General features: G+C 36.6%; 2 protein-coding genes and 1 long non-coding RNA gene across 3 annotated transcripts in view; 1 reads left to right on the top strand and 2 right to left on the bottom strand.

Moving 5' to 3' along the window:
• Positions 1-26025, bottom strand: part of LOC137015101 (zinc finger protein 271-like) — a 448677-nt gene that overhangs the window by 125111 nt on the left and 297541 nt on the right. The gene's annotated exons all lie outside the window — the stretch shown is intronic.
• LOC137013816 (GTPase IMAP family member 8-like) lies at positions 9894-16583 on the bottom strand. Its single transcript, XM_067377782.1, has 5 exons — positions 16545-16583; positions 15847-15984; positions 14376-14517; positions 11039-11689; positions 9894-10876 (listed from the first exon to the last, which is right to left on the bottom strand). Exons 1-5 carry the CDS (start codon positions 16581-16583, stop codon positions 9894-9896), a joined length of 1953 nt encoding a protein of 650 aa, XP_067233883.1.
• On the top strand, positions 20509-21319 carry LOC137016965 (uncharacterized). The gene is made up of 3 exons (XR_010894526.1): positions 20509-20597; positions 21102-21166; positions 21281-21319. It is a non-coding gene; the product is annotated as an uncharacterized lncRNA (long non-coding RNA).

The raw sequence follows: 26025 nt of genomic DNA, 5'->3' as shown, positions 1-26025 counted from the left end.
TATATACATTTTTGGCAAAGTGATCATGAACATATAGTGGAAAAAAATCTAAATAAAGCATACATCCAAGAAAATAAAATATAAAACACTACAGACAATTCACATTAATACAGTGAAAAATATAAACTCAAGTAACCATCATTTTACATATTTTATATAAATGAAATGAGGAGAGAATAACGCAGCCCTTAGATGGCGCAGTTACACAGCAGAGAACACATGTTCATTTTATTATTTTTGATTTACATTTAATAATTTTATTTTATTTTGTATTCATTCATGCCTTTTCCTTGATTTTGCAATGTTTGCTACTGTTGTTTGATCTTATGATTGTGTGGTTTGAGTAATTTTAACTTTATATACTTGGAATTACAGTTTTTTAAACATGATTATGAATGTTACCAGTTGTCAAAAAGTTGGGGGCATTTAAGTAGATACAAATTTATGTCCAATATCTAGATATGCTAAAGTTTAAACTTTCACAATCATTTGAAAACCATTTTCTGTTCTAATTAAAAAGTTTCTGCTAATAAATAAACGTAAAAGTGTTCATAGCATCATTCAAAGTTGGTTTCTTGTCATTTTTCACTTTATAAACAATAAATAACAATCAGAGCTGGGTAGATTACCAAGAAATTTAAGTCAGCGGAAGGGCAGCGGAAGTGTATATAAACTGGCTTTAGAGTCTTCGCCTTTTTCTTCCTGTCACGTTGGTCACCATTCAGGTATGTTGTGTGATGTTGGATGCATCCTGTGGCTGGCATTGGATTGAGGTTGCTCCTCTGCAGGTAGGTGGAAGTCATTTGTAATGTGTATTTAAGAATTTGCTCGTATTGTAGCGGCATCATTGTTTGTGTGTAGTCCAGTGTTTCCCAGACTTTTTTCAGTCAGGGCACCTTTTAAAATAGTTTCAAAAATTTTGTGGTACCCCTCACTAGTGTCATCACGATACTACTTTGATATGATACCTTGAAAATTATGGATTTTCAATACTATAGGGAAGAACCTCCATATATAGGAGTATCAAACTATATTATCTAATTTATTTGTCCATCCATGGAAAGTCTGTAATTTCTTCTGAAGAGATCACTTTGATGTCAGATTTTAGTTTTTATTCATATATAAATATTGCTCAATTACCATTACAACTATCTCACCTAGCCTAAATGTTTTCTCTCTCAGTGTATTTGTGTTTTTATATTGGGGTAATTTTGATAGCTTGTTTTTTATTTAAGTTCAAATATTTTATAATGTAATAATTTTACAGTTACTCTCCAAATGAATGCAGAAACAATGTCTCGGTTACAAAGGTAACCTATTTGACATATTTGACAATTGTTTTGAGCAATAGGATTATATAAAATACATAATATGAAATTCAATTATATGTGGCCTATATAAAATTACAAAATAAACATTCATCAATAAGTACTTTTTTACTTAAGCACATTAAAAATCAAGTACTTTTGTACTTTCACTCAAGTTAAATTGAAAAGGAGCACTAAATACTTTCATTTGAGTAATATTTTATAATACATATCTGTACTTTTACTTGATTTGTGTACTTCATCCACCACTGTGCACATACTTTTAAGAATTGTTCTTATTTTGAGCTTTTTAAAGTTTGATTCTTCTCTGAAGTTATACCCACCCTGCCTCTCCATAAACATTTTTTTTGTAAATTTTCCAGAAGTAAATTATTTCTTCATCTTAAATTTAACCAGATCAATAAACTTTTATTTTGACGGGTGAACTGATTATCGGTGTTCGGGGGGCTCTGCAAGAAAGAGAGGAAAGAAGCGCAGTGTTTGAGAGTGTCACAAAAAGAAAGTGAGTGTTGTCATGTTTGAGAAGCTCATTCGATAGTCTTAATCGGTGCTTTAGTGGACTAAAGTACGACAGAATCAAATGTTTTTGTGAACTGTATCCCGTATGTCGTCATTGGAGTTTTTGCTTCATGGATTGCATTGAACCAAAAAATATAGAACCCAAGAGGTGAACCCTTTGATTCTTTTTGGGTAACAGCCACTCTGTGGACTGTTTTTCCCCCCACGTTTTTTTTTTTTTTTTTTTTTGATATTTTGATCTAATGAACAGTGAACTGTGAGAGTTCATTTGAACTGTGAATGTGATCAGAGTTAAAGTTGAACCAGATTTGAGTTTTGACTATTTTTCATTGTTTTTTTAGAATGTGTAAGACCCCATACACTTTTTAACTTGTTGGATTTGTGTGTGTGTGTAGGTGTGTGTGTGTGTGTGTGTGTGTGTGTGTGTGTGTGTGTGTGTGTAAGTGTGTAAGTGTGTGAGAGAGAGAGATTTTGATGTTAATAAACTTTATTCGATCATAACAGAAAATGCATAAATATTAAACATAGCTCAAATCCACACCAGATCAAAAAAATAACTCCACCACCGTACAAAAAACTACAAGTCAACCTAGCTATCCAAAATCTTTGTCTGACCTATTACTTTTGCTATTGCTTTTGACCTCTAGGTATCAGTATTTAGTCAGACCTCCCATGGCTGTAACTAGCACTAGCAGATGATTTATTATGTAAATGTAATAGAAAAATACAGTAATCAAATATTCATATTCATTCATATATTCATTGTTTAGTCAAAAATTCAAGACGGTCCATATTCTAAAACTCTTTCTAACTTGTACTCAGCCTGAAAAAAAATCCTTAAAATAAAAATAAAAATCCTGTTATTGTCAACTATAGCATTTGTTACAGTAAGGATATAAAGGTAAGACCAAGTTGTCTTTCTTTCTTTTTATAGCATTTGTTATGAGAAATAGCAACACAGTTTAGAAACTATAGCTAGAAAATGCCACAGCTGTAATATAAATCTTTAGTGAAAAATCTATTCCCTTAACCAGATTGTATGTTATAAATTCTACAGCTAGTCAAAATTTGTCACAATAAATAGACAACAGACCATGATAAATTCTAGTAAATGTGATCTTCATGAGTTTAAAAGGCTTGCAGGATGATGTTTTCCCTCTTTTCATCAGACATTTTAGTGTCTGTTTTACATCATGTTCGACTTTCTCCGTAGCGTTTTGCTATCCTCAACAGAATCCAGAAGGGTTGCACATTTATCATCAGCGTCGCATAGGAACGACTCGGCAAATATTAACACTTTTGGAGCGCGCTGGTGAACGCGCTGAGGGTGATCACGCGCCTCTTATGCAAAATTAAAAAATTGGGCTTCAGTCAGAGTCATATTGCGCAGACAATTGATCCTTTCAGTTCGTAAATCTTATAAAAGCTCTGAATGCGCGATGTACAATTAATAGTCTGATGATTCTACGTTAAGAGCTCGGTAATATTCCTTGCCACTGTTCTATAAAGTCGACAGTCTTACAAAGATATCAATACCATGATTAGTTTTAAGTATGTTAACATTGTATATCGACATGAAAGATTAATTAAAAATCAACTACGTGCACAATAGCTTCATATTTATACTTGTGAATGATTTGACCATAGCGCTACCATGGCGAATGGTGAAGGGAACATCCACCAATTCCACCAAGTGGTTAAAACGTATAATTTGAATTAATTAAAATTACATTTAACATTTAAAAACAGACATATTCAAATTCCAAAGCTTGTCAGTCTTACCAACAGGAACTAACAAGCTTTGGAATTTGAACATGTCTGTTTTTAAATGTTAAACAAAGTCAGTGTAATGAATACAAATTATTCGTTTTAACCACTTGGTGGAATTGGTGGATGTTCCCTTCATCATGCACCGTGGTATCGCATCAAATCATTCACAAGTATAAATATGAAGCTATTGTGAACGTAGTTGATTTTTAATTATTTTTCATGTCGATATACAATGTTTATGCTTAAAACTAATCATGGTATTGATATCTTTGTAAGACTTTCGACTTTATAGAACAGTGGCAAGGAATACTAATATTACCGAGCTCTGAGAGCCCGTTGTGTTGTGGCTTGATTTCGTTGTGTTGTGAACTTATGTTTGCTTTTTTAATTTCGTTGTGTTGTGCACTACTGGGCCACCGTAGTTCAGAGTACTGGCAACATGTGAGAAGTGCCGGTGCGCGAGAAGTGCCGCTGTCGTGCCGAAAACTGACTGCCGTCCGTTGGAGCGTGCACAGCATGTTTAAAGGGTATCGCTCCTGTTTCTACATGTCTACAGCTGATTTTATCATGATCAAACGGCCATAACCTGCAAATACATATAACTCTGTGTCCGTGCTGCTAATAGCAAAGAAACTTTTCCTGTAACTGATTCATCAAAATAATTAATTTAATTAATTTGCCGTTTATTGCTGATTATAACGGAAGCATATTTTAGGGCATCCTTTTTGCCAAACAATCCAGTCCTTTTTTACCGGATGAAATACCTTTAAATGATCAATAAAAATGCACTTTTAAAGTTGCCGAAAAGTGATTACGGCCTCTATTTATTGAGTGAACTGTTCTTTCTGCCTCAAAATGACAACTTTTACCCAGTAAAAATAACAGAATGAGCTAGAATCTTTCAAATATAACCCTCATGAATGAAATCAAGTCATTTTGAGGCAGAACTTTACTTTCACTTTCACTTTACTTTATTTAGCCATTTGCAGTATAAAACCACATTGGAAAAGATGTGCAAGAAGCTCTGAGTACACATAAACACATAAAAAACTATACAATAGAATCCACACATAAATATAAAGTGCCAATTTTAAAGTGCTTTGTTTAAAATGATTACAGCTTGGGGGAAGAAACTGTTTAAATGGCGATCAGTAGAACATTTTACCGAACGATACCTTCTCCCTGAGGGAAGCATCTCAAAGAAGGCCCCTGCAGGATGGCCTGAGGCATCATTAACGAGTTTTAAAGCTCGATTCAAAAGTCTAGCTTTATATATAACCTCCAAGAATGGCAAAGTACAGCCAATGGTCCTGCTGGCTGAGCGAACCACTTTGTTCAAAGCCTTCTTCTCTTTCAGGGTGAGATTACCATACCACAAAGTAATACAACTAGTTAAAACACTCTCAATTACACAATAATAAAAATTCAAAAGAATCTTAGTATTTTGAGTAAACTCTCGAAGCCTGCGTAAAAAGAAGAGGCGCTGTCTCGCTTTCTTAGCAATGCTAGTCGTATTAGAGCTCCAGTTCAAATCATGAGAAAGAGTCACACCCAAAAATTTACATTTCTCAACAATCTGCACATCAGAATCATAGATAGTAATAGGCAACTGATTCCTGTTGTGACAAAAATCAATAACAAGTTCACATGTTTTTGAAGTGTTCAGAAGCAAGTTATTTTTTTTACTCCATTGAGCAACATTCTCCACCTCCTCACGATACTGAGATTCATCATTTGAACTAATCAGCCCAATGATAGTTGTATCATCGGCATATTTGATTATCACATTATTATCATAGGATGCTACAAGGTCATGAGTATACAATGTGAACAATAGGGGGCTCAAAATACACCCTTGTGGTGAACCAGTACTAACATACAACTCATCTGAAATACAGCCATTAATTTTGACCCTTTGTGGTCGACAAGTGAGGAAATTTAAAATCCATTTACAAATGGCATCATCAAGTCCAAGACATTTCAATTTGTGAAAGAGCTTTGTTGGGACCATTGAGTTAAAAGCTGAACTATAGTCTATAAATAGCATTCTAGCATATGATTTTTGTACATCAAGATGCTTATAGACAGAGTTCAGAGCAAAGGAAATGGCGTCCTCCACACTTCTGTTTTTCCTATATGCAAATTGTAGTGTGTCCACAGACATAGGGATTTGATCTCTAACAAAGTTCAACACCAACCGCTCAAAGGTTTTCATCAAGACAGATGTAAGGGCCACTGGCCGATAGTCATTCAAACACGTCACAGGTGTCTTCTTGGGCACTGGAATTATGATTGATCTTTTAAAACTAGCTGGAACAGTACACTTCCCAAGTGACATGTTAAAAAGATCAGTCAAAACAGGAGCAAGTTGCTCGGAGCACAGTTTAAGAACACGAGGAGGAATACCATCCGGACCAGGTGCCTTCCTAACCTTCGTCCTGGACAAGATCCTCTGGACATCCTCCTGAATGATTGTTAAACTCTGCTCATTACAAGCCGAAAAAACAACAGGTTCAACATATCCAGTTTCAAAACGACAATAAAACTCATTTAATTCGTTTGGCAAGGATGGATCAACATTAATGATAGATCCTCCTTTAGGTTTCCAATCAATGATAGAATTTAGCCCTTGCCACATACGTCGAGGGTCCGCCACCGTGAAATGTCCCTCTATCTTAGCTCCATAGCCTCGTTTAGCAGCTTTAATAGAGCGCTCCAAAGAGTATCTAGACACCTTATAAGCAACAGCATTACCAGATTTAAAAGCCACGGCCCGCTGTTGTATTTTCCTATTTACATCCGCATTGTACCACGGGTTCTGACTGGCATGCCGTTTTATTACCTTTTTTGGAACACAGCAATCAATGCAAAAGTCAATGTACCCAGTCACTGCATCACAATACTCATCCAAATTTTCTGAATGGAACACAGACCAATCAGTAGCATCAAAGCATCCCTGTAATTTCACTTCACTCTCCTTCGTCCAGCACTGAACAATACATGACGACGGTTTTGATTGTTTACTCCTCTGTATATATGTAGGAAGAAGTAACACAGAGGAGTGATCTGATTTTCCAAAAGCTGGTCTAAGACTAGATTGATAAGCAGATTTTACATTACTGTAACAGTGATCCAGGATATGTGCTCCCCTAGTTGGATGTTTAACATGCTGATAGTAGTTGGGAAAGACAGTTTTAAAATTACACTTATTAAAATCACCAGCTACTATAACCACGGCATTAACATGGGAGTTCTCAAATTTGTGTACAATGTCACTTAATTCACTCAAGGCCACAGAAATGTCCGCCCGCGGATGTATATAAACACCACACAGGAACATTACCGAAAACTCCTGTGGGAGATAAAAGGGGCGGCATTTCAAAATAAGACATTCCAAGTTAGCGTTGCAAGTTTTGTTCACGATGACACAGTCCGTGCACCAAAGTTCATTGATTAAAAAACACACACCTCCACCCTTCGATTTCCCGGTGCGCTCCTTCACCCTGTCCAAGCGGTGTACAGAGAAGCCCGGCGGCTGGAGAGAAGAATCCGGCACGCCGCTGTGTAACCAAGTCTCTGTCAGGCAAAACACGGAGCAGTCCCGGGCCTCACGCTGGGCCTTAATACGACTCAGCAGGTCGTCCACCTTATTTGGCAGTGACTGAACATTCGCCAGGTAGATGGCCGGCAGCGGGATCCTCGACCGGCCGCTGCGCAGTCTCACAAGCAACCCTCCTCGCTTCCCTCGGTGTCTGCGCTTCTTCCGCTGGTAACATGTAATGTCCTCGCTCAGGGGTTCAAATGTTCGGCATGTGTAGCGATACCTCCGCCCAGTCCTTTCTCTCTGCTCCCGACCTCCACGGCCCGACTCCTGGCCTCGCTTGCCTCGAGTGGGGCACACATCGAAATCAGCACACCTTAAACCAGTATTGACGAATGACAATCCACAATCTTCCTCACGAATCTTCAATAATGTCTCGCGGCCATAGCTTAAAGTGGCAAGTGCATTAAAGACAAAAACAAATAAAAAACAAACAGCGCACAAAAGAGCTCTTGCTACGGCGCCATACCTCGGCGCCATCTTGAATTGATCAGTCAGTCAGTTGATCCAAGACAGATGAAAGAACAGTTCACTCAATAAATAGAAGACGTAATCACTTTTCTTTTCGGCAACTTTAAAAAAGTGCATTGTATGGGTTTTATTGATCATTTAAAGGTATTTCATCCGGTAAAAAAGGACTGGATTGTTTGGCACAAAGGATGCCCTAAAATATGCTTCTGTTATAATCAGCAATAAACGGCAAATTAATTAAATTAATTATTTTGATGAATCAGTTACAGGAAAAGTTTCTTTGCTTTTAGCACCACGGACACAGAGTTATATGTATTTGCAGGTTATGGTCGTTTGATCATGATAAAATCAGCTGTAGAGTGCGTGGGCCCTTAGAATCATCCTAACTTTCTCCCCCTTTATTTGACAAGCACTTTAAATAAAGACGTAATCTCTTGACCACACCTATTATTAGGGCCCGAGCACCGATGGTGTGAGGACCCTATTGGAATTGCTCAGCCAATTATTCTTCTTCTCCAAAATGAATCGCATTTTTGAGGGCCTAAACGTTCTCAAAAACTCATGAAACTTTGCACACGTGTCAGAAGTGGTGAAAATTTACATCTGATATGGGTTTCAGAATTAGGTGTGGCAAAATGGCTCGATAGCGCCACCTACAAAATTTCAATTAAGCGCCCTTCGTGCTACGTTTCACGTACAGTTATGAAATTCGGTAGATAGATGAAACAGCCCAATACCTACAAAAAAGCCCCTGGGTGCAAAGTTTGTAAACCCAACAGGAAGTGAGATATTTTGAATTTTCTCTACAAAATTTTGGCAGTTTTTGCCATTTCCACATGTTGTACTTTAACGAACTCCTCCTAGAGCTTTTATCAGATCAATGTCATATTTGGTCAGTCTAATCTAAAGGCCTTTGTGACGTTAAATTGCAAAGATCTTGAGTTTTCGTTGAAGGGCGTGTCCGTGGTGACCGAAAAAGTCTGATGTTTCGCCATGTAAGGTGAATCACTTTTTTGAGGGCCGAAACATACTCGAAAACTCATGAAACTTTGTAGATGCATCAGAAGTGGTGAAAATGTACATCTGATATGGGTTTCAGAATTAAGTGTGGCAAAATGGCTCGATAGCGCCACCTAAAAAATTTCAACGAAGTGCCCCTGACACTACGTTTCACGTACAGGTATGAAATTTGGTACACACATCTAACAGCCCAATACCTACAAAAAAGTCTGCAAAATTTGTGCAGTTTTTGCCATTTCCAGACGTTGTACTTTAATGAACTCCTCCTAGAGCTTTAATCAGATCAACATCATATTTGGTCAGTCTAATCTAAAGGCCTTTGGGATGTTAAATTGCAAAGATCTAGAGTTTTCGCTGAAGGGCGTGTCTGTGGCGCCCTGACAAAGTTTGATGTTTCGCCATGAAACAGGAAGTTGTTGTAACTCAAGCATACAATGTCTGATCTGCCCCAAACTTCACATGTTTTATTAGAGTCCTGACCTGAAGACATCTATATAACAATATTCAGTTACAGTCATAGCGCCACCTGGGGGCAACAGGAAATGACATGTTTTACACTGTGATTAACTCCTCATAGAGATTAAACCAGATCAACATCATATATGGTCAGTCTAATCTTAAGGCCTTTGAGATGTTAAATATCAAAGATCTTGAGTTTTCGTTTAAGGGCATGTCCGTGGCGGCCTGACAAAGTCTGATGTTTCGCCATGAAAGAGGAAGTTGTTGTAACTCAGGCATACTATGTCCGATCTGCTCCAAACTTCACATGAGTGATAAAAGTCCTGGCCTAAAGACATCTATATGACAATATTCAGTTAGCTATAGCGCCACCTGTTGGCAGCAGGAAGTGTGGCACTTTTACATGATTTTGCTATAATTCTCCTTTATTTACTCGCTTACATGCATGTCGCCCACTGTTCACTGTTTTCCTGAGGCCAACAGGTGGCGATTAGCCCGGGTGCGAGGGCCCTTTCAACGCTGCTTGCAGCTTTAATTGATTCTGTTCTTCCTTGTTTTATAAATTGCCAGCTTTGCCTGTCCAAACAGAAAATTAATCAGCTGCCATGTGATCTTTTTGCCTCTGATTATGCTCAGCCCCACAAAAATAAAAACATATGGTGTAAACTTTTCCCCACATTTACCACAATCAGAACATAATTATTTTTGTCTGATCATTGAGTTTCTCACTGTACTTTGCACATCTTCTGTTTTGCCAGTGTCCGTGTAGCTTTCATTGCAAGCCCTAATGCCTTCCCACGACTGATTCCTTTCCTCTCAGCTTCCTTTACTGTCCTTTCTCTCTCTTCAGGGCTCACCACATTCTTCAGCCCTTTGCATATATCTGATACATTTACATTATACATAGAAAGATCTCCGATGAATGTGTCAGAATAAGCCTGTTTAGCTTCCTGTCTTGACTCCTCTACTAAATGCCAGAATATTTTCTGCCATTCGGACTGTTTCTGCTCTTTGACTTTATCAGCCAGTTTCTTCTTCTGAATCTCCTGAATGTGTTTCTCTGTTTCCTCAAACATGTCATTGGTGAAGTGAGTCCCTCCATTCTCTTCCACCATCTTCTCTATTTTACTGAGCAGATCTCTGAACTGTGGGAAACTGGGAGACTCATTATCTAAACAGAAGAATCGGTTTCCACAACTCTCTACAAGTTCTCTAAGATCTGGATCACTGTCCTGTAGAAACTCTTCAATGGGTTTCTTTTCTTTCTCTAACAGATCTTTGTGAGTGAAGATGATCATAGAATATTTTTCCATCTGTCTTCCAAACACTTCTTTGAGTTGCTTAATGGTGTTTTTCTCCTCCTCCGTGAATCGACCCACTTTAATCACAATAATAAAAGCATGTGGTCCAGGAGAGGCGTAAGTTATGCATTTCACTATTTCAGAAATAACCTCCTTTTCACTGAGTTTAGTATCATAAAGTCCAGGTGTGTCGATGACTGAGATCTCTTTACCCATCCTCACTGTAGTTTCTGACCGACAGTGTTTCGTCTGAGAGACTGCACTGACGGTAGAGTCAAACACGTTTCTGCCGATGATGGTGTTTCCAGTCGCACTTTTCCCGGCTCCAGTTTTTCCCAGCAGAACCAGCCTGATCTGGTCTTTCCTCTCAGGAATCACATCAATTGCATTTGGACCATTATCTGAAACTAAGTCAGAAAAATCAAATCACTGACCTCTTTCCTTTAAATAAATCTCAATATTCTCAATACACTCTCTTTAAAAAAAAATAAAATAAAATAAAATAAATAAACAGTGTTAGATTTACATTGAAAGCATTTGCAGATGCTCTTAGTTATTACAGTACTTACAGTTGATTGCAGTTGTCTCTTTGCTGTCTCCCCTCTTCATTTGTTCCATGATAAAATTGCCACTGTTCTCCATCATCACTCCTTCAATCTTCTGTAGTAGTTCTGGGACCACACCTTCCACTTTCTTCTTGTTATTGAAGCAGTGAAACTTTCCTCCACATTCAGTCACCAGTCGCTGTAGATCTGGATGATGTTTTAGATATTCATCAATGGTCTGTTCCAGATCCTCCAGTTCATCTCCATGTGTGAACAGAATCATGATGTACTGCTGAACTTCAGGAGCAAATAACCACTTAATGAAATCCAGGATCTCTTCCTCATTTTCCACAGGTTTCTCTAGAGGAACGGTGAGCAGAACTGAACTGAGACCTGCTTGACATCTAGAGACCAGCTGCTCTTTCATCATCTCCAGCTTCTCTTTATTCAGATCTGGATCCAGTAGATCTGGACAGTCAATCACATGAACCTGTTTATCTCCGATCTGAGTTTTACCCTCACACACTTCAGACTCATGCTTCTTTTTCTGTTTGTGTACTTTAAATCTCTTTTCTCCCAGTATTGTGTTTCCAGATGAGCTTTTCCCAGAACCCTTTCTGCCCATCAGAAGAATCCGGATTACTGGATCTGGACTGAAGCATCTTGCTGACATCTCTGAAAGAGACAGAATAAGATATATGTTGAGATCATTATCCTTATTAGAGGTGGCCAAGATACGAATTGAACAAAATATAGATTGTTTCACAGACAAACATAAGCAGACCATTTTAATTATTAGTATGTAATTGAAATTAAGAACAGGACTGTTTGAACTTCCACTGAAACCATGGAACAAATGTGATTATAAACCTTCCTCCTATGTCCCACATTTTACTCTCAAATTTAATCAGGATTGTATAAAAAACTTAAATTGTACCGCTGACTATACATTATTTAAGGCTTTTTATTAGTGATGCACAATATTTATCAGACAAATAAATTATCAGGCAATATGGGTGAAAATGACGTAATTTTTATTGCTTTAAAAAAAAAAATTAAATCTGATAACTAGATCCAATAAAGTCCACTTGTTGGTAAATCAATCAACCAGTCTGATTTATCCGAGATTCATCCGCTTTCCGAGCGTAAGCGACTGCAGCTTTAAAACTAAAGCTCATTACGCTGTCATCTGCGAACATGTCTTGTTCAGTCTGTAAGTTTTTCCTGTGTGGCAGTGGATGACAATGCCAGTTTTAACACAACAAATCTTATATCTTACTTGAAAGGTTGTCATCACAACAAAACTGAATTAAAAAAATATAAAGCAGCAGCAGCAGCTACCAGCACTAAGCCTAAAACACGGAGCGTTGATGTCCCCGTTCAGCGAGCATTTGAAAATTGTAAAAAGTTTTCCAGAGATAGAGAAAAGGCTAAAGCCATAAACGACAAAGTAATGCAATTTTTAGTCCTTTTTGACCAGGTTAGTACAGCATTTGGAGCCACATTACACCCTTCTGAGCCGCAGCTTCTTCTCTGGTGTTTCCCTCCCTGCCTTGTACGATTTGGTCGCCACACACATTCATAATTTGATCGAGAAGAGTGGACTTAGCATGAGTTTCACCATGGACATTTGGACATCTGATGTTAACCCGGTCAGTATGCTTAGCTTTAATTCTCAGAGGTTTGATGAATATTTTAACATGCAAAAGGACTTGGTGGATGCACAGGAGTGCTCCAGATCACATACAGGGACAATGATATACCGAGATTTTGAAACCATGTTCAAACAGAGGAATATAAGAGAAGACAGAGTGCATGTTGTGGTCAGAGATGATGCACGCAATATGGCGATGGAGGAATGTGGGCTTGCAAGCATGGGCTGTATGGCACACACCTTACAGCTCACTGTAAACGAGGCTGTGCTGAGCCGAAAAAGCATCACAGACTGTGTTTTCGATCTGCAGGAAAATGGCTGGCCAAGCAATGAAAAGGAAACAGAAAAATTGCAGGCCAGGGTGAGCTGTGCATCAGAGAATGTGGAAGAGCCGAAAGTGTAGAAGACCAAGGCAGACAGTGGCAATGTTTCCCTAATGTCCCCAGTGGCGCAAAAACTGGGGTATGCAGTATATGCAGTGCATAGGGGTGCCGCACGGAGGGGGACGCCATTGTGCCAAAACGTATTTGAAAATCTTTTTGAATAAAACGAAAAATTAAAAATTGAATTTATCTTGGCATAGTTGAATAACAAGAGTTCAGTACATGGAAATGACATACAGTGAGTCTCAAACTCCATTGTTTCCTCCTTCTTATATAAATCTCATTTGTTTAAAAGACCTCCGAAGAAGAGGCGAATCTCAACATAACACCGACTGTTACGTAACAGTCGTGATCATTAATATGTACACTCTTAACCCGAATTAGTTGACTTTACTAGAAAATTGCGTGGAAACCTGTTGCACTAATCTGTTTTAGTTTTTACACAAGATGAAACTAAACAGGTTAAGTTGTATTAACATAAAATCTTAAGTGGTGCAGTAGACAAATCAAGTTTACATTAGTAGTCTTTACTGAAATTCATTAGTTCACATTATTAATGTTTTTGAGTATACATTATATAAAATAACTATTAAGTTAAACAAATGATTTTAAGTACAAATAAATGTTATATTTAAGTAATGTATTATAAATTAATAAATGATACTACAAATTAATACAAAAAAAAAATAAATTTAAGAAAACAACATTTCAATGTTTTTTTTTTTTATTAACAAAAAACAAAAAAGGAAACACTTCAATTTGTCAACCAAAAAGACAAGTAAAAAAAAATTGCATTAGCAAATCTTTTTGCTTAACAATTGTACATTTTTTAGAGGAGGAAAATGAACAGTATTCAACAATATGCAGACAAGCATTAACATGAATAAATTAAAAATTAAATAAAGACCACACACGCACACACTCCCGCATGAGCACACATACTCCAACTGTTGACAACTTTTCTCATATCAATAGAGCAACAATATGCTGTTTTAAACATACAGTACATTTTTAGCGCAGAACACTGGTAAACTTTAGAGCACTTACTGCAGTGACTGGACAATCTGAACAAGAATCTTCACCTTTCTTGAGAACAAAAAACAGTCATGGTAACTTCTTATAATTCCTTTGTGAATATCAAATTGTAAGTTTTGTTGGTTTTTTTTTAATGTTTGCAAGCTGGGTTTTAGTTCACTGTGGCCCAATATGAGAAGTACTTGTTGGGTCAACTGGAATGTGTTCTTCGTTGATTTGGGGTAGTTGAGATACAGTGCATATGCAAGTCCAAAGAGAATGCACACATCTTTTGGCAAGTCTTTAATACCTTCCATTACAACTTCTCCCTCAATGATGATCTTAATTGAAGCTGGATTGAGATGAAGGGAAGATGGGAGCACAGCACCTTCATGCTCAACAAAGAGGATCCCAAAGTCAAGGTGGCAAAATATGTGATCACCATCGGAGTCCTAACAACAGAGAACATTCATGACATTTCTCATTACATAACCATCAATAATGTTAAACAATATAGTCTTTTAATGAGACAGACACATGAGGGAAAGTGTGAAGTGGTTGCAGAATATGTCTATAGATAAATAGTAGCAGAATATGAATATAGAAATAGATTAGAAAGACCGTTTGCTACTAAGTTTCAGTGATTTAAAAGGGTTAGTTCACCCAAAAATGTAATTCCTGTCAAAATGTCATTTATTACTCACCCTCATGTCGTTCCACACCTGTCGTTCATCTTCAGAACACAAATTAAGATATTTTTGATGAAATACAAGTGTTTCTGATCCACACATAGGTAGCTAAGTCATTGCAACTTGACGTCCAGAAAGGTACTAAAGACATCGTTAAAATAGTCAACATGACTGCAGCGGTTCAACCTTAATGTTATGAAGAGACGAGAATACTTTTTTGTGCACAAACAAAACAAAAATAACTTTATTCAACAATTTCTTCTCTTCTATTTCAGTCTCCTGCGCAGTTGACATAGTGAACACAGTGCTTCCAGGTTCAACGTCAGAACGCTGACTCATTGGCCAGCTCCTGTGTCAGCACCACACGCATGCATTGCGATGCTCATGTGTACCGAGTCAGCGTTCTGATGTAAACACGGAAGTGCTGCAATGTGTTTCCTACATCAACAGCATAGGAAACTGACAGGATAGAGAAGAAATTGTTGAATAGTGTCATTATTTTTGTTTTGGAGCATAAAAAGTATTCTTGTTGCTTAATAACATTAAGGTTGAACCACTGTCACGTGGACTATTGTAACAATGTCTTTAGTACCTTTTCTGCAATGCAATGACGTTGCTGCCAACGTGCAGTTCACAAACCCTCAGATTTCATCAAAAATATCTTAATGTGTGTTCTGAAGAGGGTTTTCTTGCGGGTTTGGGTGAGTAATTAATGACAGAAATTTCATTTTTGGGTGAACTAACCCTTTAGCTCTATGCATACATTTCATCAAACACAAGGACTATCAATTAATAAAATAATTATGTTGTCATGGTCCTTTAAGAAAATAAGTTACTTACAAAGCATGCTTTGAAGAAGTTCGTGAGGTTGTCACCAAAGACAATCGGGAGTCCTCTGAGCACCAGTGACATAATATAAGTTGGTTCTTGAGTCTATTGGGTAGTAAAAACACAAAGTTACATAGCTAGAATAACAAGAAATTATCTACAAGATATCTGAACCAACAAAGCACAATTCTGATTGTATCACTTATTGTGACGTTTTCATTACTGTAAAAAAACACTCCAAGAGTATAATGGATATGGACTAACCCTGGTTTGGGTCAACAGCTGTCCAGCATTCCCTCTCTTAGATCGAAAGATATCAATTAGATATCTGTGTTGATCAATGATTTCAGAGAATTCCTGCTTAAGGTTATTTCCCACAATCCTGTTCAACTCCACAAACACCTGCAAAATATAAAAAAAATACAGAGCAGTACATTTAAAAACTAAATTATACTGTGGTTTAAGGTACCCATGTTGTATGTGAGAAAAGATGAAGGGATACTTCACCCAAACATGAAAATTTGCTCATTTACACACCATTATACTGTCCCAGGTGTTAATGAATTTCTGTCTTTCTTTGGATGAACACTAAGAAAGATTTTCATAAGTCATTTCTGTGAGCTTGTGTATAATACAAGTGTACAGCACTGTAGTTGATGCTTCAAAAACCACACAAAGTGAACACAATGGTAATTCATACAAACCAAGACATTGATTCATCAACTGTGCTTGTGTGGATTATAGTGTTCGCTTTGTGTGATTTTTAAAGTGTCAATTTAGGGGGTCCTGTATACTTGCATTATATGGACTCAGAGATTAAATATTTTCTACAAATATTTGTTTGTGTCCATCTGAAGAAAGTCATATACTTCTGGGAAAGCATGAGGGTGTGTAAATAACACTGAACAATGACATCAAATAATAATAGAAAGATAGATCAGTAATAGCACTCTTGAACATACCTGATCTCCTGTAAAAATAGCAGGACAGCGATCCACCATCTGGCTTATGGACCTTAAAAAGCAAATTTTTCAACCGTTACCATAATACACCAAAGAGACATAGGCTATGCTAATGTTAGCCACAAGCATGTGTACATACATTCACACATGCTGATATGAACAGACAGAAAAAAACAATGAAATGCAAACTGTGAACATACAGAAACACACTGGCTAACGTTATAAACTGTGACCTGACAGAAACAGCAAATTTAAATGTTAACGTAAGCTAATCTGTGAACTGAAGGGGAAAAAAAAAAAATGTCGACCGGCACATTAACACTACATTTTTAGCGTTCAACTAACATCGGCCCGGTTTTGGGGTAATCACTTTTGTCAGAAATATAAGATTAATACACTCACCGTTTAATGTTTCTTTCAAAAATCCATGTTTAGCATGCAGCATCAGCAGGAAGAGCAGACTTTTCAAACAGCGCGCTCCTCTCTCTGTCAGTCACCTGTTTCAATAGGCCCCTCCCTCCCTCGCAAAAGCATAACATTCCGAGTTATCACAGCTTAACATGATCAGTGCGCTCAATATTAAATCTGATTAGTGCAAACAAACAACTAATTTGATTTAGTTATGACTATGCTTTTTCAAAAACAACAACGAATCAGTAATGACCACTTAAAATGTTTCATTAACACAAAATCCGGGTTTAGAGTGTACGCCCCCAATATTTGCATATGTCAGCCCATGTTCAAGGCATTAGACAAGGGCAGCCAGTATTAACGTCTGGATCTGTGCACAGCTGAATCATCAGACTAGGTAAGCAAGCAAGGACAACAGCGAAAAATGGCAGATGGAGCAATAATAACTGACATGATCCATGATATCATGATATTTTTAGTGATATTTGTAAATTGTCTTTCTAAATGTTTCGTTAGCATGTTGCTAATGTACTGTTAAATGTGGTTAAAGTTACCATCGTTTCTTACTGTATTCACGGAGACAAGAGCTGTCGCTATTTTCATTTTTAAACACTTGCAGTCTGTATAATTCATAAACAACTTCATTCTTTATAAATCTCTCCAACAGTGTGTAATGTTAGCTTTAGCCACGGAGCATAGCCTCAAACTCATTCAGAATCAAATGTAAACATTAAATGAATACTATACTCACATGATCTGACGCATGCATGCAGTATGCATGACGAACACTTTGTAAAGATCCATTTTGAGGGTTATATTAGCTGTGTGAACTTTGTTTATGCACTGTTTAAGGCAAGCACGATCTCCGTGGGCGTGGAGCACAAGATTTAAAGGGGCCGCAACCTATATATCGGTGCATAGTTAATGATGCCCTAAAATAGGCAGTTAAAAAAATGAATAATAAAAAATCTATGGGGTATTTTGAGCTGAAACTTCACAGACACATTCAGGGGACACCTTAGACTTATATTACATCTTTTAAAAAGACATTCTAGGGCACCTTTAAAAATAAATGTAAAAATGTTGTTTGTTGAAAAATAATGTTTGTTTAGCATTTTAATTAAATTAGTAAAAAATATATATATTTTTATTATATATGGTGCTATCAACTGCTCACCATTTCGACAAGAGCCGTTGCTCTGTTATGGACAGTCACATGTCCAAAATGGACAGAGGAGGGAAGCTGTCTGGGGCGCAGAACAGAAAACGTAAAAAAGAAAATAAAAAAATTGTGTCTTAAAATGAGGACATCGATGTCCAAGTGAATAACAAGAAATTGGTAAGCGTAACCCATCATTATCACTGTAAGTCTTTGATATCATACACCGGTCGGTCTGTGTGTTGCGCCACTTCAAGTCTTTTATAAATGGCCCGCTGAATCATGGTGTCACTTTTGTTACATAACTGAAACACTGAAAATTATTGTCTGTGTGTCACATTGGTTTTCGTCTATACTTGTGACTTTGATGAAGATCAGACGACAATTTTATGACAAATTAATGCAGAAAACCAACCAAGTCCAAAAGGTTCACATATTTTTTCTTGCCACTGTACTAGAGAACATAGTGTGTGTGTAGGTGTGTAGGTGTGTGTGTGTGTGTGTGTGTGTGTGTGTATGCAGTATAACTGGTGTTACCATACCGTGGCAATGTTTACAAAGTACTCTGACAAATATTGCCAGTTTATTTTAGGACTACAACATTTATTTATTTTAAAACTAGTTTTTACACACTTGTGTGGCATAACATATATCTGATATCTCTGCCTTTAAACTATGATTAATCCCTTTAAAGTCGGTCTAGATTATAGTCAGATATTAGATTATTCCAAGCCAATATTTTTATAATTTATTGTTTAATAATTTATTATTAATAAAATAAAAACAATTTAATCAGCTGACCTGGATCTCCTCATTGAATCACCTAGTAATACACTCTAAAAAAAAATGGTTCTTCAGCGGTTCTTCAGCGGTTCTTTTGGGTGGTTAAGGTGCTATATAGCACCGCTACCTTATAAAGAACCAGTAAAGCACCTGTATGGTTCTTCAGCGGTTCTTCAGTGGTTCTTCAGCGGTTCCTTGCTGTGGTTAAGGTGCTATATAGCACCACTGCCATACAAAGAACCTGTTAAGCCTCTGTATAGTTCTTTAAGGTTCTCTAACTCTCTTATTCTCTTAGTTTAGTTGGGGAAAGGATTAAAAACAACTTTAAATTACAGTGTATTTTCTAAACATAACCTGGTTCTCAACCTTTTTGTCCCCAAGCCCCTCTACACTGTTAGTGAATATGGGTGTAAGTTGGATTGCTATAACTATTTGAGTCTGATTACTAGTCTTTCTGCGAATTGCTCTCAATATTATAGTAGGCTACACTCAACTGCTCAAATATCTCACTTTCAGCCAAAGGATAATTTCTCTTTAAGGACCCCGTGACAGATGGTTTTTTTTTCTGACGTCATGACTCACGAGACTTTCTGGAGTTTTCTGCTCGGCCGCCATTTTCTTTCCCCTGGACTCGGATGAAATAAGGTAGGTTGGAAATGTTTTAATTAATATACTCGAAAATGCAAAGGTTGAACATGTGTTTTAGCGGTTTAGAGTTAATTAGCGTTGTTTGTGAACATGAATACTAACGAAATCGTAACTAACCGAATTTTTGAATTTTCGCGGCCTGCAGTAACGTTATAAAGGTTAGCGCTAATTGAATATTTCTATTCTATACAAGATGTTGCATTACTCGTTTTATTCAATAGAAATGTATTGTTGTAGTGTTTGGACCATGTAAATATGTCTCTAAATAATTTTTAAAAGAAACGTCTCCTTTACCGTGTAAGCAGCGCGTGCTATTTGAAATGATGCGGGCAGGAAGTGCGTGGGGAGCGGGAGAGACGCTCGAGTCGAGGCTGAGGGGATCCTCGCATTACAATTATTGAGTTTAGGTTTTTAAAGTAATGTTTGTCAGTTCTTTTATTTGTCTTTTTCACGTTAGCTCTGATTTGTTCGACCAAAATGACGAAGAAAGTGTGAGTAAAGACATATTTAAGGCTTAACGTTACTTCATTTGACTAGCGCGAGGTGTTTTTTTTAGTAGAATGAAATGGCTGAGTATTTACACTACTAATTAATTACTTGTACTGCAGCAAACAAGTTTTTTTTTTTTTTTTTTCCATTTATAAACACTGATTCCCCTCCCCCTTTTAGGATCTAAAGCTCCTCAATGTTTGACGACTAAGGACGTTTTGCAATAACTTTACATGGTAAGTAATTTCTATAAAAACGGCTATAATTGTTAATAGATAATATGAATTACCAATGTTGGACATGTTTGAATAAAATCCATCTAATGCTGTCTATTGACTTGAATGTCATCCTCATTAACAAACTTTAGACTAAGAATTATCCATTCCAAAACATTCATCAACTCCCTCTTATGCCATCTCAAATGCAGGCGACTTTTTTTCTTGTTGTTTTGTATTAATTTTTTTTTTTTTGACAGTAGCCATTGACATTAAATTAATCACAGTTCCAGCTAAAAATCTTTACTGTTCTACTGAAGAAAAAAAGTCAACTTGGATGGCCTGATGGTAAGTAAATTAACAGCTAGCTTTCATTTTTCGTGAAATATCCCTTTAATCAAGAATGATTAAATATATTCAGGTGTAAAGCTAATTTATTAATTGATGCATGTCTTATTTTCAGACTTATAATTATGTATTATAAATTCATAATTTTAAATGAAACCAATGACTGATTCAGATGCATTTCTTAATTGCAAATCTGTAGTATTTTAGCACTGACGAAGGCCTGTGCGCTGAAACGCATTGGAAAAATAAAGAATTGATTTTTTTTTTTTTAGCTCCTTTTTATTTATTTATTTATTTATTTATTTATTTGATCCCTCAATGCCACAAGTGTTGCTGGTATTGTCCATAAATATATTAATTGCAAATTTGGCCAGTCATTAATATGAATTATTTTCTTTTTCTTGTCCTTTGCTATTGCATATCTGCAAAAATTTGATTTCCTATTACAGATTATTGTGCTTTTTTTTTTAATTAAGAAAATTAATCACAATTGCTTTATCACAGGCTGAAAACATTCACCTGAGAGAAAGTCCTGAAGACCTCATCAAGGAGTACTTTCTGAGTTGAACGTAAGAATATTCTATTTTGGTTTATTTTCAGAAAAATAAGTCTAAATTTGTGTATTTTGTAGTTATGCTAGCAAAAGGTGACCGAATTTGTTTTTTTTTTATGTTTACTATTAGGATAACCAGACAGATGATTGAGGAGCAGCTCACCATGGCGATGTTCATTATTTGGAAGGAGGGGGAGAACTTCTTGAACCATCTGCTGACATTGAGGGAGTTAAAGTTTTGAATCAACTTACTTCAGTTACATCAGCTTGTGCCCTGCTTCTAGGTATGACATACATCATCAACCTGGCTTGTCCGAAACCCCTTTGATTTACTTTGTATGTATATGTTAGAGCTGCACAATTTATCGTAGAAAGGTCGCAATCTCTGATTCAAACACCCACGCGATCCTACTTTATTAATGACAATGATTCGCTTCTGCGTCTGTTAAACCTTTGACAAAAATCCTACCGGAACATTCGGTGGTCATGCTGCCACTGATCCAGAAACAGCAGTTTTGAACCACACTGTAGTTATTCAAGGATTTGGTTATTTGATTTCTTTCACAAATATTAAAATTATCACATAAGTAATAAGACAAAAGTTTACAGTTAGGATATAAACACTGGACATCAGATAGATCAAAATAGAGAAAATCGAAACTAACATGGTGCTTCAAATAACTGTTGTATATAAATTACCTTGTTAAGCCACTAGGTGGCAACCAGTGACATTGTCATTGAATCATTCATTCAATAGATTGGATAAGGTTAAACCCTGATTCATCCAGTAGTGAAACAAGTATTTATTAATGAGCCATTAATATATTCAAAACCATTTTTTAAAAATAATTCATTCAAATTAAACATTTTCCGGCAATTAGAGTCCAGCTATTAATGTTTTGCTAGAACTAGTAAAATAAATGTTATTTTTAGTTGTCTATTTAGAATCGTGGGAGAATTGCGATCTCTATTTGAAACCAAAAATCATGATTCTCATTTCATCCAGAATCCTGCAGCTCTAGTGTATGTCTCGCATACAAATGTGAAGTTGTATGAATATCCAGTTGTGTTGTTTGAGAATTGCTTTGATTTGTGCAAGGGTAATCACCTTTAAAGGATTAGTTTACCCAAAAATGAAAATTCTGTCATTAATTTCTCACCCTCATCATTGGAGGAACAGAAACCTCTCAGACTTCATCAAAAAGATCTTAATTTGTTTTGAGTTCAGAAAAAGCATACGCATAAAATACGAAGTATACTTTGGGCTTTACACACAGTAATGAATGTTTAAAAAGCAAAACAAAAAAGTATTGGGTAAAAGCATCCCCCATGTTATGTTAACCTGATGATGTTATTTTGTTTAAAGGCCTACAGTTGGAAGCAGCTGTTCTCCTCTTGCCTGCACTGTTCAAGGTGGACCTGGGGTTGCTGTTTGACATTGAGGTGAGCCATGAACAGTTGACTACAGTGTGTGAAGCACAATCTAATCAAAGCACGACACTTATTGCACATTTTGTTATAATTTAGCTTATAAGGTTTGCCTTTCAAATAAATATGTGAAGATGGTTAATGCTATTATCCCCTCTTCTCCAGGGCCATGCTCAGACCAGCCCTCCTGTCATCCCAACACCTAAGATAGTGCCTAAAGCCTGCAGGAGGATCATCTCATGCAGTATGACCACATTTTGTTCACGTTGGATGGCCAGTTAATCACAGAGTAGAGTGAGGACATCTTGATGGCACTGGGCCTCCTCCTATGTGTATATTTTTGCGTTTGGAATCGAATCCAATCGAGTGCCCTAAAGGACTGAAAAAGACACTGACCTTTTTGAAGTATGTTGTTTTGAAATTGAAGGATGCAGTCGGACTTCCTGTCACTGTAAAATGAGTGTACAACTCAATCTGTGAGTAGACTTTTGGAGTCAATACTCTCTCTTGCTCCCTTTCTTATGGTTTAAGTTCCAGTTTCTATATTTTTTTTGAAATCCCGAAGGACAAAAAAGAAACTGCAGGACTTCAGAGCATAACTCAGTATGTAAAAACAGGACTATTGTCTTCAAAAATGTACATATTTCAAGCTTGTTGCATTATTTTGTATGTGTATAAAAGGGGAGTATAATGTGAGTTTATTTGCTGCTGAAAGAAATAAATTAAAAGGTTTTGAAAGTGTAATGTATTTTGTTTTTCAGTAAGCATTTAGTACATGATTTTGAATCTTTGAAGTCATGATTTGGTAAGAAATTATTAATTATCGTTCATAAAAGTGTAATTTAGAAGCATATTGACTCATCTACAGTAGTACCTGGCATGATAACGGGCCCTGCTAGCTCAAAAAACAATATATGGCACCTCTAATTTGACAAATGTGCTAGAAAACTTTAAGAATAGGTGCTATATAGCACCAGAAAAGGTTCCCCTATCATAACGAGCCAAAGAACCACTGCTGGTACTATATGGCACCTCTTATGGTTCTATATAGCACCATACGACAAGGTGCCATATAGCACCTTTAAAGATAGGTGCTATATAGCACCAAAAAAGGTTCCGCTATGATTACGAGCCAAAGAACCATTTTTGGTGCTATATAGCACCATTTTTCTTTAGAGTGTACATTAAATAATACAAACATAAATTATGGAGTTAATCTCAATGTTTTTCATAAATTGTACTTAATTTTTTTCTTTTTTCTTTTTTCTTTTGTGTTTGGTGTGAAAGACCAAGAACACAAAACTCTAAGAAGGTTATATGACTATGACAACAGAAACTTTTCCATAAACATCAAAGAAACATGGAGATAAAAACTAAGACAATATTAGAATTAACTCAAATTTGCAACAACATTTGTCAGAATCATGACATTCTTACCTGTAGGTGTTGAAAGATCCTCTACTATCTTAAGTGAATGTAATAATCTCCAGACAGATCACAACTCCAATGCTTTTTAGACAACAAACACCGCACAAAACATTATTAATTCACAAAATATAATGCACATTATATGAAACCTAACCCTATGTCGAGCATTTTGTAGGAAAAAAGAGCAGCAGTTGAGTTCAGCTTTTCTTACAGTATAATTGTTTGTGATAAAATGCCCCTCCTTACTGCAGTTACTCGTTTTACCTGTTACATGTAGCACCTGACCACCATAATAATGTTTGTTCAGTAAACCTTATTTGATTGTAATCTCTCATTTACACACACACCCATATATATATACATACTGTATTATTACTAGCAGGAAATATAATGAAGTTATATTTCTCCCAAAATCTAGTAAACACTAACACATACATTTTTCAAGTCTTTAAATAATCACTTCCTAGAGACCATCGTACTTTACAGTCTTAAAACAATAGGACACGAGTGTATTAATGCGAAGCATATGTAAAATGCAAATGGTATGGTAAATGGTATAAAAAAATCTGCATTATACTGATCCCATCAGAAGGGTGGATCCCATCAGGAACAAAAATGCAATAAAACTTTAAAACTGGTTAAAATATAAATTTTTATCATGTAATATACATACACATTTTTTTTTTTAATTTGCACTTGATTAGTTTAACTGTTGAAGTAATAAATTAGAAGAAGACATTATAATATTTAGCCTTTCAGTAGCCTACTGTAAAGTAAAACAGAGATTTGGTGCCATAAAATAATCCCCAAACAGCTGTAAATATAAAAAATATTATATTTCATTCAAAGTGTTTTTTTGTTTTGTTTTGTTTTTTTGTTTTTATCATAATGTTTGTAAACTACATTGGCATAATCATAAGAAATGAACCAGTCAAAAGTTATTTTCATGCAAACGCAAAGTTTTTCATGCAAACGCAAAGTTAATTGCGTTCTCTCAGAACTTTTCTGAGAGAATGCAAAATCATTTAATTCCCAATATTTTATTCACAATAGAACATAGATAACATAACAAATGTTTAAACTGAAAAATTGTACACTTTTATCCACTAAATGAGCTTATTTCAAATTTGATGCCTGCTACAGGTCTCAAAAAAGTTGGGACGGGGGCAACAAATGGCAGAAAATGCAAGACATTTTGAAAATATTTAGCTGGGAGAACATCTAGAAACTAATTAAGTTAATTGATATCAGGTCTCAGAGTCTCTCAGAAGTAAAGATGGGCAAAGCTGTAAAAGAGTGCATAAAAAGATTGTGGAATACTTTAAAAACAGTGCTCCTCAATGTCAAAATGCAAAGGCTTTACAAATCTCATCATCTGAAGTGCATAACATCATCAAAAGATTCAGAGAAACTGGAGAAATCTTTGTGCGTAAGGGACAAGGCTGAAGACCTTTATTAGATGCCCGTGGTCTTTGGGTCCTCAGACCACACTGAATCAGTCATCAGCATGATCGTGTTTATGGCATTACTAAAGGGCCGAGGAATACTTTCGGTAACCACTGTCGGTAAACACAATCCGCCGTGCCATCTGCAGATGCCAACTAAACTACTGTCGGTAAACACAATCCGCCGTGCCATCTGCAGATGCCAACTAAACCACTGTCGGTAAACACAATCCGCCGTGCCATCTGCAGATGCCAACTAAACCACTGTCGGTAAACACAATCCGCCGTGCCATCTGCAGATGCCAACTAAACCACTGTCGGTAAACACAATCCGCCGTGCCATCTGCAGATGCCAACTAAACCACTGTCGGTAAACACAATCCGCCGTGCCATCTGCAGATGCCAACTAAACCACTGTCGGTAAACACAATCCGCCGTGCCATCTGCAGATGCCAACTAAACCACTGTCGGTAAACACAATCCGCCGTGCCATCTGCAGATGCCAACTAAACCACTGTCGGTAAACACAATCCGCCGTGCCATCTGCAGATGCCAACTAAACCACTGTCGGTAA

Source organism: Chanodichthys erythropterus, chromosome 3 (genome assembly GCF_024489055.1).
Source record: "Chanodichthys erythropterus isolate Z2021 chromosome 3, ASM2448905v1, whole genome shotgun sequence".
NCBI lineage: Eukaryota > Metazoa > Chordata > Actinopteri > Cypriniformes > Xenocyprididae > Chanodichthys > Chanodichthys erythropterus.
The sequence above is the reverse complement of the archived record's forward strand: the minus strand, read 5'-3'. Positions and strand labels throughout refer to the sequence as shown.

Coding starts and splice junctions, on each gene's coding strand:
- LOC137013816 (XM_067377782.1), bottom strand. CDS start 16,583: ATGGTGGATCGCTGTCCTGCTATTTTTACAGGAGATCAG. Junction 14,518..15,846: donor AGCTGTTGACCCAAACCAGG/GTTAGTCCATAT, acceptor CTCTGTTGTTAG/GACTCCGATGGTGATCACAT. Junction 11,690..14,375: donor GGGAGAAGTTGTAATGGAAG/GTATTAAAGACT, acceptor TGTCTCTTTCAG/AGATGTCAGCAAGATGCTTC.